General features: G+C 32.8%; 1 protein-coding gene across 2 annotated transcripts; it reads right to left on the minus strand.

Moving 5' to 3' along the window:
* Positions 1-3,115: 3,115 nt before the first annotated feature.
* On the minus strand, positions 3,116-18,429 carry LOC127874868 (dynein axonemal light chain 1-like). 2 transcript variants are annotated; one of them, XR_008047136.1, is made up of 10 exons: positions 18,368-18,429; positions 18,217-18,258; positions 16,322-16,431; positions 10,207-10,262; positions 9,331-9,386; positions 8,368-8,457; positions 7,798-7,851; positions 6,586-6,709; positions 4,427-5,078; positions 3,116-4,269 (listed from the first exon to the last, which is right to left on the minus strand). XR_008047136.1 is itself a non-coding variant. In XM_052419533.1 (9 exons), the coding sequence occupies exons 1-9, from the start codon at positions 18,368-18,370 to the stop codon at positions 5,044-5,046; spliced, it is 570 nt and encodes a 189-aa protein (XP_052275493.1). In that variant the 5' UTR covers positions 18,371-18,429; the 3' UTR covers positions 3,116-5,043. The 2 variants fall into 2 exon arrangements, 1 of the variants encoding a protein (XP_052275493.1); XM_052419533.1 differs by having other exon boundaries at positions 3,116-5,078.
* Between the last annotated feature and the right edge of the window lie 218 nt (positions 18,430-18,647).

The raw sequence follows: 18,647 nt of genomic DNA on the forward strand, positions 1-18,647 counted from the left end.
CAAATGTCACTGTTGGGTTATTAAACATACTTTTAATTTTTCCCTAATAGTTAAATACCAATTTTCATTTGGTTCATGAATTGGTACCAAAGACTGAAAGAACTGCTTCAAAGCATAAGTTACAGGTTTTCCCTGTTTTAGTTGTTCGCTTGGGAACGATTTATGGTTTCAGAGAAAAGCGTTCATGCGAAACACAACTTCTACAACTGATTGATGACCTGGCATATAATATGACATCTGGACAACAAACTGATCTAATTTTGCTTGTTTTGAGCAAAGCGTTTGACAAAGTGAACCATCTTAAACTGCTTTTCAAATTACAGGAACATGGTATGGATAAAGCTACTCTCTCATGGTTAAAATCATTTCTTATAGGTCGTACTCAACGTGTTTCTCTAGATGGAGAATTATCATCCGAGGTACCAGTGACATCTTGGGTACCACAAGGGTCTGTGCTTGGTTCGTTACTTTTTCTTCTCTATATAAATGACTTACCTCAATCTATTACTTGTCAAGTTCGCTTATTTGCAGATGACACTGCCGTATACCTAACAATACGATAGACAGCAAAAAATGCTTCATAATCGCTAAAACCGATTATAAAAAACAATTAAATATAACAAGAAAAATCTTTTTTAAAGGTATCGGCGTAAATTCTTACTTTGAAATTAAGTTTGAAATTTACATTTCTAAATAATTAAATTAAAAAATAAGTTTTACTATTGTGTATTATTGAAAAACGGGTTAAATGCATGTGTGTAAAGTGTCATCTGAGATTAGCCTGTGCAGTCTTTTGACAAAAACATCATAAAAGAGAAAAGTATTGTCCCTGAATAGCCTGTGCGGACTGCACAGGCTAATCTGGGAGGACACTTTTTGCACATGCATTAAACCTCCTTTTCACAGACCACAACCCATTTGTACTTTTCCCAATAAAGCAACCCCATCAATGTTGTCATTTTGTCTAGATTAAAGCTACACATTTTGTGAAGGACCATACTATCTAAATGGCGTTTGGTGACTGGCAACATGAGCCTGGAAAAAAATGTCACCTGTACAAACTTCAATTCATTTCAAGTCTTTTATATATTAAACCATTGGGACTCTGGTCTAGTATGTTACTAGTCATTTAAGAAACCACAGTTTAAAGAAGGACTTTGATTTCAATAAATTTCACATCTATTTTTATGGATAGCATGTATTTGTCAAACACAATTTTGCAAATTGCATGTTGACCAGCATAAACTATTGAACTTTGCTTATGGCATTATTGTGTCATTTGCATGTTAAAGCCTGCATATAACTGGTATGGCCACAGCAATCATTCATTATTATCCCTGCATATCACTTTGCTACAAGTTAACAGTTTTCATATGAACCTTGACCTCAAAAATGACTTTGACCTTCAAAGTAAACATCAGGTTATTGCGTACAAAACACTGCCTTATAAAGGAAAACATAAGTGGAAAATAATTTCTTAATCCTTCCAAAGCATTAGATAGGAAAGCTGTCAACCATGTTTTTTTAATTCATCCTTGCTTGATTGCTTTGCTTTTTCTTGTAAATTTTGTTGAACAATACCAGTGCTTGGGAAAGACTTCTAGATAACAAATTCTCACAGATTTGAAGTAAAATTTGACAAGAATTTCAACAACAAAGAGAATATTTACAAACCATGAGGGAAAATAAAATAAAAAAAGAAAGAAAATCAAAACATTTGTTGCAATTAATTGTTTTCTTGTTGCTTTTAATATTAATTTTATGCTATGACCACTATACCTCTAAGACATGTCTTAGCCCTTATAAACAGTCATGGTTCTTTGTTATACAAAATTTATGAGAGTTGTTTTAAGTGTGCTTTTCTAGTAATATTTAAGAATCACTTAAGCTTATTACTCCCTTTCTGTATATATTTCATAATGCTGTAGCTTTGTCTAAATCTAGTTTTTGAATGGTTTGATGTTTATTGTTGTTTGGGATCACCATAGATGCTGTAGAAAGGAATATGTGATGAATAAAATTTGTCTGATTTGTAAATGTGTGTAAATGTGTTTTTCTTTCCATGATTTTTTGATAGCCACCATTCTAAGGAATTCAGCCAAATCATAATGTTTATATAATGTTTATATTAATTTTATGCTATGACCGCTATACCTCTAAGACATGTCTTAGCCCTTATAAACAGTCATGGTGCTTTGTTATACAAAATTTACGAGAGTTGTTTTAAGTGTGCTTTTCTAGTAATATTTAAGAATCACTTAAGCTTATTACTTACTCCCTTTCTGTATATATTTCATACAGTTGTAGCTTTGTCTAAATCTAGTTTTTGAATGGTTTGATGTTTATTGTTGTTTGGGATCACCATAGATGCTGTAGAAAGGAATATGTGATGAATAAAATTTGTCTGATTTGTAAATGTGTGTAAATGTGTTTTTCTTTCCATGATTTTTTGATAGCCACCATTCTAAGGAATTCAGCCAAATCATGTTTATATAACTGCAGTTTTAGAGCGAAAGTCATAAAATATACTTAACTTTTTCCATAATACTTCTTCGAGATTAAATAACAATTTCATTTGATTCGTGATTCAAAGACTGAAAGAACTGCCTCAAAGCATTATACGGTACAGGTTTTCCTATATATGTATTTTCAGTGGTACAGTTGCAATACTTGCTCTGCTCATGCTTTCCAAACCTTATTTCTCAAAGTGGTAATATTTAATGTACATTTTATTATCCTCGCTATAACAAAGGAAAGTAATGTATTCTGGATTCACCATTAATGTTTGTTCGTATATCTTACTGTAGAAAAACAACTTTTTCAGGCAAAGGACTCTCAGCACTTTTCAACCAACAACATTTAAACTTGCATGTATTTTTCCTAACGATGCACAGCTGTGCATGTGCATTTTGTATTATCTTATGATCAAAAATCTTTATTTAAGTCCCTTTTTTCAAATAATCAGGCGGGGAAGACTTGTCACAAATGCAACACTAATATTTTACCATAAGCTGTTTTGATTCAGGTTAAATGTGATCCTTTGTCATTGCATAATCAGTTGTGTGTTTCTGCTTTATAAAACAAACAATATGTACTGAAATAATTTATTGCATATATTGCTTGTTTATAAAAATATAAAAGTATTGCATCTACACATCATTTAAAAAAAACTGATGTTACAAAGCTACAAGTAAACATACATGTATATTTGAACTATGGTAATAACTGCATAAGTACAAAATGCTGCTCAACTACAAATATGTACATCAAAAGAAAAAGATTTGAGTATAAAAAAAGAAATAAATACATAGTTGATGAACTATTCCTGACAAGCAAATACTAGTAATATCAGGGCGTTTTATGTAAAATGGGGCAAGCAATCAACCGCAATGCGGTCCATGATTCTGATGGCGCATTTGAGAACACTTGAAACCGTCTGCTACTGCATATAAGGGGAAAATAACATACTTAATTAAAACATGTTATTTCCTCCATTTTGATACATTCTCTTGGACCATTATGGTGCATGCAACATATTTTTTCAAGTTTGTTTATGCAAAATCAATAAAGTCTGCATGTTTTTTGTTCCACACAGAATGGCCGCAATCCTTGTGTTATCCTTTTAACACATATTTATACTTCCAATTTTTATTTAAGTAACTAATGAATCATCAGGGAACTACAATGCAAGGAATAGCATTAGCCCAAAAAGCACAATTATCAGCTGCCATTTCTAACAAAATGGAAAATCTACCTACCTTGTAAATTTAGATTTATAAATTAAAGTAGTATTAACAATCTGATGCAATATTCATCAATTCTGAGATTACATTAAACTTTAGATATTGCACTAAATAAGACAAGCATTATAAACGCCAATTGTTTGACATGCGGTACAAGATCTTGTACATGAAACACTAAAAAATGTAAGGAATTGCAAGCCTTAAAAGTATGGCTTGATTATGATATGACATCATAAATTAATGACATTTTGATTTAAAAAAAATGAAAATAATACAGTCAAAAAACATAGAATAAAACACAAAATGCAAGAGGAGACATTTTTGGTTTAATTATAAAAGTGCTCTTTTTAAATACAAACCTATGTTTCAAGTGTGCCAAATAAAACAAAGAAAAATCTCAAACTAGAGCTTTGTCACAGATGTGACGAATACCCCCACATGCCGGATGGACACAAAATATTTTGCATGTTGTCTTCACAAACAAACAGCAGACACCATGCTCAATGTTTAAAACGCACTAAGTGACCTCGTGACCTAGTTTTTGATCCGGCATGACCCATATTCAAAATTGGCCTAGACATCATCTAGATACAACTTCTGACCAAGTTTGGTGAAGATCGCATGAAAACTACTTGAATTAGAGAGCGGACACCATGCTCAATGTGTAAAACGCACTAAGTGACCCCGTGACCTAGTTTTTGACCCGGCATGACCCATATTCGAACTTGACCTAGACATCATCTGCAAACAACATCTGACCAAGTTTGGTAAAGATTGGATTAAAACAACTTGAATTAGAGAGCGGACACTTAATACGGACCGACAGACAGACCGACTGACAGACCAACAGATAAGCTCACTCCTATATACCCCCCTAAACTTCGTTTGTGGGGGTATAACTACTCAGACCTATGTTTTGTTATGTGAACTGAAACAAACTTATTTTGTATGCAGACACATCAAATATTAACATAAATTATTCATAAACATACATGTAAATGCTGTTGTTACAGTACACTGTAGGTTAGTTTCAGAACAACAATATTATTAACACTATTTTCAACTCCACTTGAAATATTGCAGGTGGAAAAGCTAGACATTGCAGATTTTGAAAAAAATCTAATATACAAATTAAAAAAACAACAACTAAACTATGTTAGCATGAACAAAGAAACTACTAATATTGATCCTATTTCACAGGTTAAATGGATTGCTAAGTTTATCAATATAGCATTAATAACTTTAGAAACAAAATTAAGTAATAACTGTATTTTTTCATATGCCTTGAAAAACATCTTGTTTACTGTTCCTCCTCATGTCGAATGACAGTCTCACCTGAAATGAATGAGAAATGGGGTATGATTCATAATCCTTACTCATGTATTACACTTTGATAACATTCCATAAAACAAAAACACAAAAATCATTTTGTTTTCTGATAACTAATCATTGATAATTTTGGTAGACATGATGTCTAAGCTAGAAGTGTGACAACAATGCCCCTAATCCCTTAATGTATTTGGACACACAGAAATCAGAGAAAAATGAGGGAAATGAGAGATGCTAATACAACATACAAAATACTTGTGTAAATATAAATACAGCAATATTTAAAAAAGGAATAATGACTGTAAAAAGGAAATATGTACCTTTCTAACTGTTGTTACCCTTCATGCCTATTACCTTATTGTGACCTTGACCTTGATCTTGTCCCACCTTATTTTAGAATCCCACACAATAATAATAAGCCAGACTCTAACATGTACTTGATTATTACCCATGATATGTCAGTTGGATAAGGTTATCAAAAAATTATTTCTTTTGAAATTCAAAAATGCACAATAAAGTTATGGTCCAGACACGAAAGTCTATGTTCATTACATCCATATAAGGAATAATTATGCACAGGCTCCAGAGTTCAGTGTTATGTTGACCTTTGAACTAATAATATGGTTGTTGCATGCCCACTACTTACTTATCATCTTCATACAAAGATCTGAACAATTTATTTTAAAATCCCATCATCAACAACATAAATAACCCTAAATACTTATAATCTCCTATAATCTAATTAAATAAATTTTGTTCATGTTTTGGGCAAGGACACTCCTCTACCTCAGCCACAAAAATTCTTAAGAACAATATTCCTGATTTGTTAGCCAATTCCATCAAAGTGATACACAATTAGTTTTTTACATGTGGCATGTGAAGTGTGAAAGAATCAGACATAAGGAAGACCTACACTTGTATTTCAACGTTTCTTTTGCTTCTGATTAATTGCAGCTTTTGTTCTTTTCATAGTTAAGTTTTCATTATCAATATATAGAGTCACAAAACTACCAACAACTTTGCTTCATGCCAGTGTTCGCAATAAGCACAAGCCTGAAGCCCTGCATTTGCAAATTTTGAATTTGGCTTGCTCATATATTTCTGCTCATAAAGAAGGGAATTGTTATATTTTCTTTGTCAAAAGAAATAATAAAACAATATAAGAATAACAGGAAAATTGGTCACACTGCTAATTTAAGTGAATGTAATGTTGTTATTAAACAGCAACTCTAAATGTTGTTTTCAAACCAATTATTCTGGATTCTCTCTAACCAAGTTCTCATGTTTCTTAAACATCATGTGCACAGGTTCTGCCCATGAAGCGAACTCAATGGTGACTATTTGATGGTCTGCCTCATAAGTGGAAAAAATAATTTCAGAACAATTTTGAAAGAAAACAATTTTATTTCCTTATAAAATTAGCATCTACATTACTGGTATCACCCAGAAAGTGGTTTTTTAGTCACAAATTATTTTATGCAGTCATACTGAATTTTTGTTTTAACAAACATACCATCAAGTTGTTTGAGCTGCCTGAGAGTTTTCTGTACAGTGGTCTGGTACGTTCCCTCGTCTGTAAGGCGGTCTGCAAGAGGATTCCCCATGAAGGTCAGCATCTCCAGGTTCTGTAACTCTGTCTGCAACGACCATACTAAGGTCAGGCAATTTTCATAAATACTAGTGTGAAAAAAGTAAAATTAGTGTTGCGCAAATTTTTTGAATACATAAATATTAACTTTTCACAGGGTTAGTCCTTACCATATATAACAATAAACACTAATTGTTGTGAGAAAAATACAACAACTTGGCATCTGCAAAACTCAAAATAAATCTTGTCTTCACAAAACATGTACAATGATGTGAAATTGACAAGAGGGCAAATATGACCCTAATATAAACCTAATACATTCACTTGAGTTCAAGGTACACCAATTGTTGAAAACTTGACCAGATGACCTAGTTTCTTAAATTTTCAAACATGGCCTTCATATTGCCAGTTAAAACATTTGACCAAATTTATGATCGAATCATTAGTATGGCTTCTAAAGAGGAATAAAGTTTATTCTAAGCTTCGACCTGATTTTGGACACATTAACAAGATTCCGGTGACCTAGTTTTGGGGCACAAAACAGCTTCATACTCATACTAAGCCTCATGCTAAGATTTTGTGAAGATTCACATTCTAATCAAATTTAATGGATATTAAGCCATACATGTGGATTTAATATGGTTACAATGATTTTCTATGATTTGATCTAATAACCTGGGTTTTATAACTCACATGACCCAGATTCAAACTCAACCTAGATATTGTCAAAATAAATTTGGACTTTACAGTAGTTACAAGGTTTTTTTAGGATTTGACCTAGTGACCTAATTTTGAGATTTGAACATGGCCGAGATATTATACATTTGAACATCTGACCAAGTTTCATAAAAATTCCATGAAAAATGAAGAATTTATAAAAGTAGCATTATAAAAGTTGAAGACACACACCACACACTGCACGGCGACTTCGTGCTCAGGGGAACACAAATTGGCCTTAACAAAATAAAATTTAAATGGAGTAACGTTCCATTTACGTTAAAATATATGGACATACTTCCATAATTTGATAAAACAACCTGTAGTTCAAACACTAAAACTGTTATTACCAGCATCAGTAGAGCGCAGGTACATCTTACCAATGTAAATGCTATGACAAATATATTTCTATGAACCTACCAGTTTGTTGAACTCTGTTAGATCTGCCACCTTGTTGTGGATCATATACAAGACCTGCAAAATAGTGCAGAAAATGATCAATACAAAATTTCTTGTTGGGAGTATTCTCACCCTTTTTACAAATATGGTAGTCACATTATTTTGTTTTTGATTTCATTTTACCAAATACTTTCATTCATTTATTGTTATCATAATGTGGCAAATGTACATAAATCATTTGAGCCTGACTCTGGGAATACTGCTTTATGCATGTGCCCGAAGTGTTGTCCCATGTTAGCCTGTGCAGTTTGCACTTTCTCAGTTGGGATTTTCATTAGAAGATACTTTGTTTAAATGAAAAATTCCATAAAAGTGTAAAGTGTCAACCTTGATAAGCCTGTGCAGACTGAACAGGCTAATCTGGGACAAGACTATATGCACATGCATTAAGCCCTATTTTTCCACAAAGAGGCTCATCAACATACATCACAATATGTCTCAGTACCATACAAAATGCTTAAGGACAAAACATTTATCTACATAAATTCATGTTTTATTTAAACAAATGTTGCCCATTCTTTGCCCACGCACCCTGAGTTTCTTGAGAACATTGATGCCTTTCAGCTTCTCGATGACGTTGTAGGAGATCCAGAGTTCCTCCAGTGTGTCACCTACAGCTTCCTGCAAACAAAAAGTGGGCCGCATTCTGGGAAAACTGGGCTTAATGCATGTGTGTCAAGTGTCGTCTTAGATTAGCATGTGCAGCACAAACTAATAAGGGACACCACTTTTCATCTAGACTGGAAGTCTGTTTACAAGAGACTTCTATAACAAAAACTTTTATAAAAGTGGAAAGTGTAGTTCCTTATTAGCCTGTGCACATTGCACAGGCTAATCTGGGACAACACTTAATGCACATGCATTAAGCCCCGTTTCTGGACAAAGAAACTGGTTTTCATGAACATGTTTCTTGTAGCAGCTTAGTATTCTCAGATTTTCCCTTTTTGTTGAATGCAGAGTAACTAATATAAAAAATGTTCAATCCATTTGATGTTATTTCTGATTTTTTACAATATGTTTGACCTTGCTGGTGAATATCTTTGATTTGTACAAACATTCTAGGCTGGTGTTATTAGAATCATTTGTATGAAATAATTTTGTTGAGACAAGAAGTGTGTTTCTGCTTAGTCAGTATCATCAAATAAATACTTACTAAAACAGGTAGATCATTACACTATACTCAATTTTAATATGAAAATGTTCAGTTTAAAAATTTCATGGCAAAAAAAGATCTGTAGCAAAATTTGAGAGCTTAGTACATTGCTATCAGGGAAAATTGTGTTTTTTAAGTAATGAACAACAATAATGTGGAAACTTGTTAATCTATAAGTCTAATTCATTTTAGTACTTGTATACATTTTGATAATTGGACAAACTGATATCAGTTTGGTTCATTTTTGTCATATGGACCCTTTAAAATAAATCCACTGAAATTAAGCCATTATGGCTTATCAGTGGACATTCTAAAAGAGGCCGGCAAAGAACATCACTCACCAGTCCTGTGAGAGACTTGATGTTATTTCTACCCAAGAAAAGGATCTTCAGGTTTTCTGAAATAATTTTTTTTTAGAATTTGTGAATTTTAAAACTCAACTTTTTCTTATTTAAGGAAACTTTTCATAGATTTTGGCATGTATTGAAGTTTGTCATTAAATGCTTTACATTGATAAATGCAAACATTGGATCTAAAAACTCCAGTAAAAACCAAGAATAAAATTAAAGAAAGAAAAAAAGTAACCCTCAATTGGGCTTGAACCCCTGACCCCTGGAGTAAAAGTCTAACGCTTAGACCACTCAGCCATCAGTGCTCATACAATGAATAAATATTAATGTATTTTATACTTTAAACATGTATAAGCAAACCTCATAGTGTCACAAAATAACGAAAACAACAGAACTCTCCAAATTATTTAATCCTTTCGCGTTGCAATTCTTTATAATTTTCAGGTTTTTGAATCGTCAAAAATTGCATATTATGAATTTTTTAGAGCATGGTAAATGTTAAGTATTACTGTTTCCTTACAAATATCATAACTACAATGAAAACTTGCAAATCTGAAACTATTTCTTTTAATTTTGTCAATTTGCCGAAACGTAAAAAGGTCCCTTGAAGGCAAAAACATAGTCTGTTTAAAAGTACAATTATTGTATTCTAATAAATACAAAAAAGTAAAGTTAAAATTATATTATAATGAAAAAGAAAGTTGCATACACATGCACTAAATTTTAATTCAGTTATGAAATTGATCGTTATAGTTGAATGTACCGGTATTAAACAATTAATTATAAGATGTAAAAAATAAGTTAAACCAATTAGAAGGAACACAAAATAAACAGCACTCCAAGGGCTGCTGACACTTTGATACTTACTGAGTCCATTCAGATTTGCAATTTTCTCGATCTGGTTTGTAGACAAAGACAATTGTCTGAAACAGGAAAATGTGGGCAAGTGTCTAGAAAAGGGATACATATTTTGGTCTCTTATTTTTCAAAGATGGAAAATAAGCAGTTGTTACAAGAATAAAGCAGATGTCTTAGCTTACATATCATTAAAATTCAACTTTGTTTTATATGGAAACTGTCAGAAATCAAGGGTTGAGGGTGAGACTGATGTGCTGAACATTTCTTTATTTGATACATATAGAAGTTGTACACTTAACCCTCAAAATGGGAATAACCCCTGGTCTAAAGATGTTTGCTATTATGGTAACTGTGATTAAACTTAATATATGTGATATCAACCTATTTGATTATAGAATCAAATTCTCTAGACTCTACACTCAAACTATGAATATTTCAATTTAATGTGTTATATATGGATTTTTAATCATTTCATTCCAAAACATTATCCGTTGCATGTGATGGATTCCTTTCATATTTTTCACTGGTACAATAGCAAAACCCACGTGAGTTGTTTTTAATAGTCTGAAAATAAAGATACAGCTTGGAAATTCATAGACACTATTAAGGCCTCATAAACAAGTTATCTCAGGCACTACATTTTTTATTGAGGCATACATTTCACATCATAAATCATAAATAATGCTTGTAATCAATAGTCACTTCAACAGTGATTATTTACAAGCATTTTATACACAATCCAGTTCACATTCCTTGCAAATTTGATCTACATATAATATACAGTAATCCAAATTTTCCTTTATTTCATGAAAAAAAAGAAAATTAATTTAAATCATAATATTATAGCAAGGTTAAACCTGAACACAACTTTAAAACTGTTTGTTGTAAAAAAAATGATCAATAGAAATGTTTGTGAAAACAAAAACAACCATTCAATGAAGGTAAATATTATTTCTTAAATATCAAATTCAAAAGATTGATTTTAATTTACAAATTCTGATAAGCTTAAATCAAAGAATATTCAACAAGTTTTACTTAAAAAGAATAGGACAGTTCTGTGGTTCAAGTCCAACAGTGTCCTATAGGACAATTTTGTGGTCCAAATCCAACAAAGTCCTATAGGACAGTTATGAGGTCCAAGTCCAACAAAGTCCTATCGGACAGTTATGTGGTCCAAGTCCAACAAAGTCCTATAGACAGTTATGTGGTGCAAGTCCAACAAAGTCCAATAGGACAGCTATGTGGTCCAAGTCCAACAAAGTCCTATAGAACAGCTATGTTGCCCAAGTCCAACAAAGTCCTATAGGACAGTTTTGTGGTGCAAGTCCAACAAAGTCCTGTAGGACAGTTTTGTGGTGCAAGTCCAACAAAGTCCTAGAAGACAGTACTGTGATCCAAGTCCAACAAAGTCCTTTAGGACAGTACTGTGGTCCAAGTCCAACAAAGTCCTATATGACAGTACTCTGGTCCAAGTCCAAGAAAGTCCTATCGGACAGTACTGTGGTTTAAGTCCATCAGTCCTTTAGGACAGTACTGTGGTCTAAGTCCAACAAAGTCCTACAAAGTGTGAGAAGTTTCTTGTAAAATGAATTGAAAACATTGAAAACCTTTTAAAATGAAAAGCTTTAATTACATATCCATTGTGAATTTTGTTTAGACACAAACATTACATAATGGTACTATTCCTGTTATTGTAGACAAAGTTTAGTAAAAAATCTGCCAAAAGATCTAGAAGCAGCAAAATAAAATCCAAAATACTCATAAGTCGGCCATTAAAAATTTGGTAGATTTAATTATGTAAAACATTGCAAAATGCCCTCCAACAAAAATTACAAAGGTTTACCAAATGCACTATTGCCATCAAAGTCATGCAATTTTTATCATGATAGAAACTCATTTGCCTCCTTTCATGTAAAAGTTCATGTAACTCCAAACTACTTATGACCTAGCTAGCAATTAGCAATTTTAATGTAACAAGTAACTTGCTCATCACATTAGTCACCTGCAAACAGATTGCACTTAAAATTTACAACATGGTGTGAAAAATAACAAAAAAACACACAAACAAGACTCTTATATGACACAACAACATCCATAAAACAATTCGTGAACTATAATAAGAAGCATGACTGACTGATGGAAAGATGTCGGCATAGAAAGGGTTATCATATGCCTTCTTTTTAGGATATAAAAAACATAAAGAACTGCTCCCTAACAAGCTCTGGTTTAGATCACAACAACACATAAATCTGGCAAAATACACTATTTTGCTCAAAAGTCCATAGCAGCCTGATAAACACAATTAATTTAAAATTTCAAGCCTGAAGGCATAATGATTTTTATCATGATTAATACTGGTATTATTCATAATATATAATAAATTATATTCATATTGTAAAGCACATCGAACACACATGAATAATTTCCCATTTACCAAATGAACCATTTTATTTAAAGCAGTGTTCATTACTGAGGCGAATCAGGCGATGGGTCCGGACTTTTGAAAAGGGTTCATGTGACTACCACACAGGTTCACAAGACATTTGTTACATACCTTGCTGTAACAGAAAATAAACAGGTTTGAGATCAGATATTATTGGTAACTATTATTTAAAGCAAATGAGGTAGGTTCATTTCAAGGAGTACAATTACAAGTCTTGTTGTGGGAAAACTGGGATTAATGCATGTGCGTTAAGTGTCCGCACAGGCTAAATTCTGCCTAAATTGGATTTTCCTTGAGAAGAACCTTCTTTTCAACTTTAAATTCCATAAAAGCGGAAAGCATTGTCCCTGATTAGCCTGTGCTGACTGTACAGGCTAATCTCAGATGACACTTAACAAAGATGCATTAAACCCAGTTTTCTCAGAAACAACGCTCATATCTAGCATGAATGACCATAAACAAATCCTAACTTAGTTGAAAAAACTTTTTATAAAAGGAGAAATTTTACAAGCTACAAGCAAAGATACAAGCTAAAATTATTAATATCACAATTCAATAATTTTCTAAGGTGCATAGTTTTCTTATTACAGTATTAAATATATTTTAAAAACTAAATGCATATGATAAATTCATTTTTTATATTGAAAAGCATATATAACTGCTGGAAAAACAATGATTTCTTTACACAGCAGTTATGGTGAATATTTAATATAGCTAAACAAGTGATATAAATGTACTTAATTTTGAATACTTTTTGGGTTTTCATAGACTTCTACGCACTAACAAGGTGATAAATGGCAAACTCAGCAGTGTATCCACTGGGGGCTGACGAGGTCAAAGCGTAGTCCGTTTCGCTACGACGTCGGGTATATGTTTTACTACGAAAACATGGTGTAAATACACTACTTTCATAGGCGAGTTTCATATTTTCTGGTGTTTATGGATTAGAGAACGGAACATCCAGTAATGGTAGGTACTTATTTTCAATAACAAACTAATAACAAATGCGCGTAGTTGCAACCTTTAAGTTTATTTTGTGCTAAAATCGAATTATTTTGATTTGAAGCAATGCATAAGATGGTTATTCTGTTAAAATAGCCAATTACGGTAACTTAAATTAAATAAAACTACATTTTACTTTGATTCAGTGTACATTACACATTTTAAAGTACAAAACAGGTTACGAACATATATTTTAATTATTCAAATGCTTTGTTTCGAAGGAAATTACAAGTCGCTTTATGTAAAGGTTTCGCACAGAGTATGTATTGGTTGCGCAACGAAGTACAAATATAATGCATAGGTTGCTCAACGAAGTTTCTGTATCCATTTCAGGACATATCACATGCAGTTTGCAGTTACTGCAGACTGCCATTTCCCAGTGCAAAAGATGCCGTGCTTCACTGTGCGCATGAACATCCAAACGAAAAGGTTGAACCCGGTGAAAGCCTGCAGAGTCCCGGCAGAGCCCCGGTAAACCGTCACTACGCCGGCACTCACCGGGGTTATACCGGCATCAGACCCCGGCAGAGCTGCGGCAACGCCCCGGTTTAACCGGGGACAACCGGTTCATCCCGGAGGTATTAAACATTTTCATACTTTCCCGGTGGAGCCCCGGTCGTCCACGGTTCATCCCGGTGGAGCACCGGTTCATCCCGGTAGGGCCCCGGCTCATCCCGGTAGATGCCTGATCACGCACTGGGGCTCCGCCGGCATCATAGTGAGACTGGGCCTTAACCGCATTGTAACACGAGGTAAACTTACCGGCCGTCTCATGTACGCAGTTAACAATAACCTGTGACAGAAACCCACTGCCACACCTTTACAACAATATATTGATTATGCAATTGCGGATTTGTGCCATTGGGGCCCTACTTTCCACACCTTACGGCTGTTACAGGTGTGGATTTTACAGGTACAATCATGTATACGAACATGAAATTCACCTCAAAATTAGTTGACGATAACCGATTTTCAAGAAAATCGCTTTGATATACAATGTAAAAATCAAAATCCGTATGAGATAAATAATGATCGAAGTTGGGACATGGGATTTACTTTGACATAAGCAGAGTTTCGAGATAAGCGAGTTGGGGATAACGAGAACCGAATGTTATTTGATAAAGAGTACCGTATGCTGAAAACCTATCGTCGGTCTCTATCAAAATAAACGTATAAGGGATTGTCACGAGGAGAAGATGAGTCATTTTTATTGAGACCGACGACATTAGGTACTCGACTCTCAACTGTCATCTTATATATGGATTTTCGAGTTTAATCGTTTCCTTTGGCCTAGTCGTGAATGTAATTATATCATAATAATGTGCATTACCATGTCGACTGTGCGCTTCGGATCATGTTGTGCCGTTGTTACTTACTCTGTCTCAAAGGAAATATCCAGCCACTCCATGACTCTATTAAAAAAATTTTTTTCTTTATTTTGCCTTTGAGAGATAACCAATACGTCTTCTGTGAGAAACGCATGCACGCTAAAGCGTTGTCGTAGCGAGGCATATACGTATACTGTCAGAGACATGATCATGCCTTATAATAATATTTAGCCTTTATTTATGATAACTGGGTCACCCTACACATTTCTAAACACACCAGTGGCTTAACAATACATAGATCAATATGGAAATTGTAAAATTGTGTCAATTATACACAGTTGTAAACCTTAATTGCATTTTTTAAAGTGAAACTTGACTTCGGTTTGATAAATCAGCGGTATATTTCATGTTTAACCGCATAAACCAGACACATCTTGGATTATAATTCGATGTAACAGACCTATGAAATGACATTGTGCTTAAATTCAGAGTTTTGTTATTACAAAATCATAATCTTACATGTTTTAAACAAAATGTTCGACTAATCCGTTCTCGATGTCATGTGTATTTAAACAATGTTTTCGTAGTAAAACATATACTCGACGTCGTAGCGAAACGGACTACGCTTTGACCTCGTCAGCCCCCAGTGGTATCTTTAATATTAAGTTATGAATATAAAAACAACACATTTATAGCAAAACTTTAACATGTCTGAATAAAACCTGTTATTTTAAGCAGTTCAGTTTGACATTCATATTTGCAGTTAAGAAACTAGCAGGAGTGATGTGTTTCTTATTAATTACTACATGTAGTATTTTTTCAGCTGGATGTGTATATATATATATATATATATATATATATATATATATATATATATATATATATATATATATATATATATATATATATATATATATATATATATATATAAAGTGAATAGTCAGATGTAATTTGAATCATCAAATATTGAGTAGTAAATAAAGCTAAGAGCAGTTGAACTGTTTGCCTCGAAGTATCCATATTTTCGCCATTACCAATACATTTACCAGTATATTGAAAAGAAACACATACTGCTTACAAGGGTGAAAATCTAGATACCAGAAAGAGTTGCCAAAAATAATTATTTTGTCAAACATATTTTGGCTTTAAAAAACAGGGTTTACAAAACTTAATTGAGTAAACACATGTTTATTAAAAGATGGTATAAAGTGGTTTGAGTTTAAAGAGTTCAGTGTGAATTTGGCAAGCTTCACCTTGTGTGTGCCTAAGTAAAAGTAAATATGAATACATGTAGTCAAGCCATATGTGTGCTAAAGTCCTAGAATAAATGTAAACTGTTCCACTTGCTTACGTGCAGTTTGTCAGAGTTGACAGAGAGGCATCCATTTTCTCTATCGATGGTATCTGACAAATCAGAGAAACCTTGGTGGCTTCATTCGCTTTCTGGCCCGTCTTTTCTTCCTATGTTAGTTGACGCAAGTTATGTGTTAGCCATATATTAGTTAACAAAATCTCAATATGTCCCCTTTAGCCATTAGTAAATTAATAATTGTTATTGTGAAACTGGGATGCAAAATTATATGACATAGACCATCTATTATCCTATAAGAGCATTCATAAAATCTGGCTCCATCCAATGATTGGTTATTTCTTACTTCTGTAATGAGTATAAATTTTTGAAAATATAAAATATTTATTTTTATTGGTGTTAAAAAACTAAGGTACACAAAACATTCCTTAAGGCAGTTCCTAAAAATTTAGAGACCCCTTCACATGAAACTAACAATATACTATTGCAGTGATCTTCGGAAAATCATATGTAAATAAATATAACCAGCCAAATGGAATCGATTAATGATAGCTTTTGCTTGTATATACCATGTGGTAAAGCTTAAATTATTACATGAGATACTTGAAACGTATTTAAAATAATTTAAATGATTTTTTTTTAAATGAAAGATACTCCTAAAGTGAACTTGAACCTCAAAGTCAAAGATAAGCATATGACATACTGTAGTATAAAGTTATAAACCTACAGAGTGCTTATTATGATTTGATGTTTGGCTCTAATCACTAATGAATTATGGTGTTTAAAATCTTTTCATAAGGCGCAACACAATTGAAAACTTAAACACATACTTTACATTTTGAGCAGGGAAGTATTGCATAAGATTATTTAATTGTTAACAGAAACTTATTTTTTTAAGCACTTACATGTATTTTAAAAAGCCATCAGATTATCATAATTGGCACTAATTGACATCATACATAACCGGTATGTTAATAAAATGTATCAAGACAAAAACTGCCAATTCATTGTATTGATTCAACCTTACAATGCTCCTTTTAACCACTTTCATCTACACATGAAATTATTGTCTGTAACAGTTATGAATGCCTATTTACCCAAACAAAGAGAATGTATTAAGTGTCCACTGACTTTTGTATACATCTGCCAGGTTTTATGATCATTTTGCTGAATTTGGTCAATTTCACTAAATTACCCTATGGTACTGTACATATATAAGTAAAATTGTTGAATAGAGATGCGGACGATTTCCGTCATTGAATAATGTTATAGATACCCATATTTAAGTCATTTAGGTAATAACATGAGCAGTGTTTTTCTGAATTTTGGAAATGGGACACGATCTTTTGCATCAATTGGGAAAAATCTATTTATTTTAAATATAATTGAGAAATTGAGTTGTTGTTCTTGTTTTTTGCTGACATAAAATGCTCTAATATCTAAAAAAAACAAGTGCTTGAAACATTATATGTGCTAAGGTTCAACTCATAGATCTGCATAGAGGAACTGAATGCTTCAATTATTAATTTTTTATTATTATTTTTAGGGGGTTTGGGGCTTCAATTTGAAATTTAGGCAATCAATATTAAGCAGTGATATGGATAAATATGTTATAAAAATTAATTTAATCTGCCTACCAACCAATTTTTGGAAGTTATAGTGGAACAGATAAGATACTTTTTGAAAGTTTTTCAACATGACCATTTGTAGCCAACACTTTCCCACATCATACACAGCTGAGGACAAATTTTAAGAATTGTCAGTGTTCTTATTAAATATATAATTAACATGCCTGTGCAAAATTAATAAGCGTTTTTCAATACAAGCAGTCATGTGTGCAAACGTTATTAAAAATATTATTTTAGCATTAGTATCGGATTAATTCAGTTGGGTATAATATACATGTGCACCGGGTTTTCAATTATTGCATTACTCACGAATTTGGCCAATGCTTCTTTAATTGTAGTCCCTTTCTGGTTCTGTAAAAAAAGAAGCTTACATTTCTTAACTGCACCAGTAAATTAGAAAGCAAGTTGTTATGAATCCATCTCGTAGAAGCGAAAGATAGTCGCGTCAAATTGTACGTACCATCTTAGCGTCTGATGTTGCTATTCAAACTGTGTAAAGTCCGGCTTCCCAAGTAAATATTACCCACTACTTCTCGAGGCTGTAAACACATGTTGTTCTCTTATAAACATTGAGGCAAGATTAATTTATTTTTAAGAATAAAAAACATACGTTGCTTAGATTTTATACTTGTTTGTGAATGTGTGAAAATGGTTGTAACATATTTTAAGTCGTTATGCAAGTATGCATTTGCAGTTTTCTTGTGGACGCACTTGCTCACATACAGTCTGTCAAGTACCTA

Source organism: Dreissena polymorpha, chromosome 3 (assembly GCF_020536995.1).
Source record: "Dreissena polymorpha isolate Duluth1 chromosome 3, UMN_Dpol_1.0, whole genome shotgun sequence".
Classification (NCBI taxonomy): Eukaryota; Metazoa; Mollusca; class Bivalvia; order Myida; family Dreissenidae; genus Dreissena; species Dreissena polymorpha.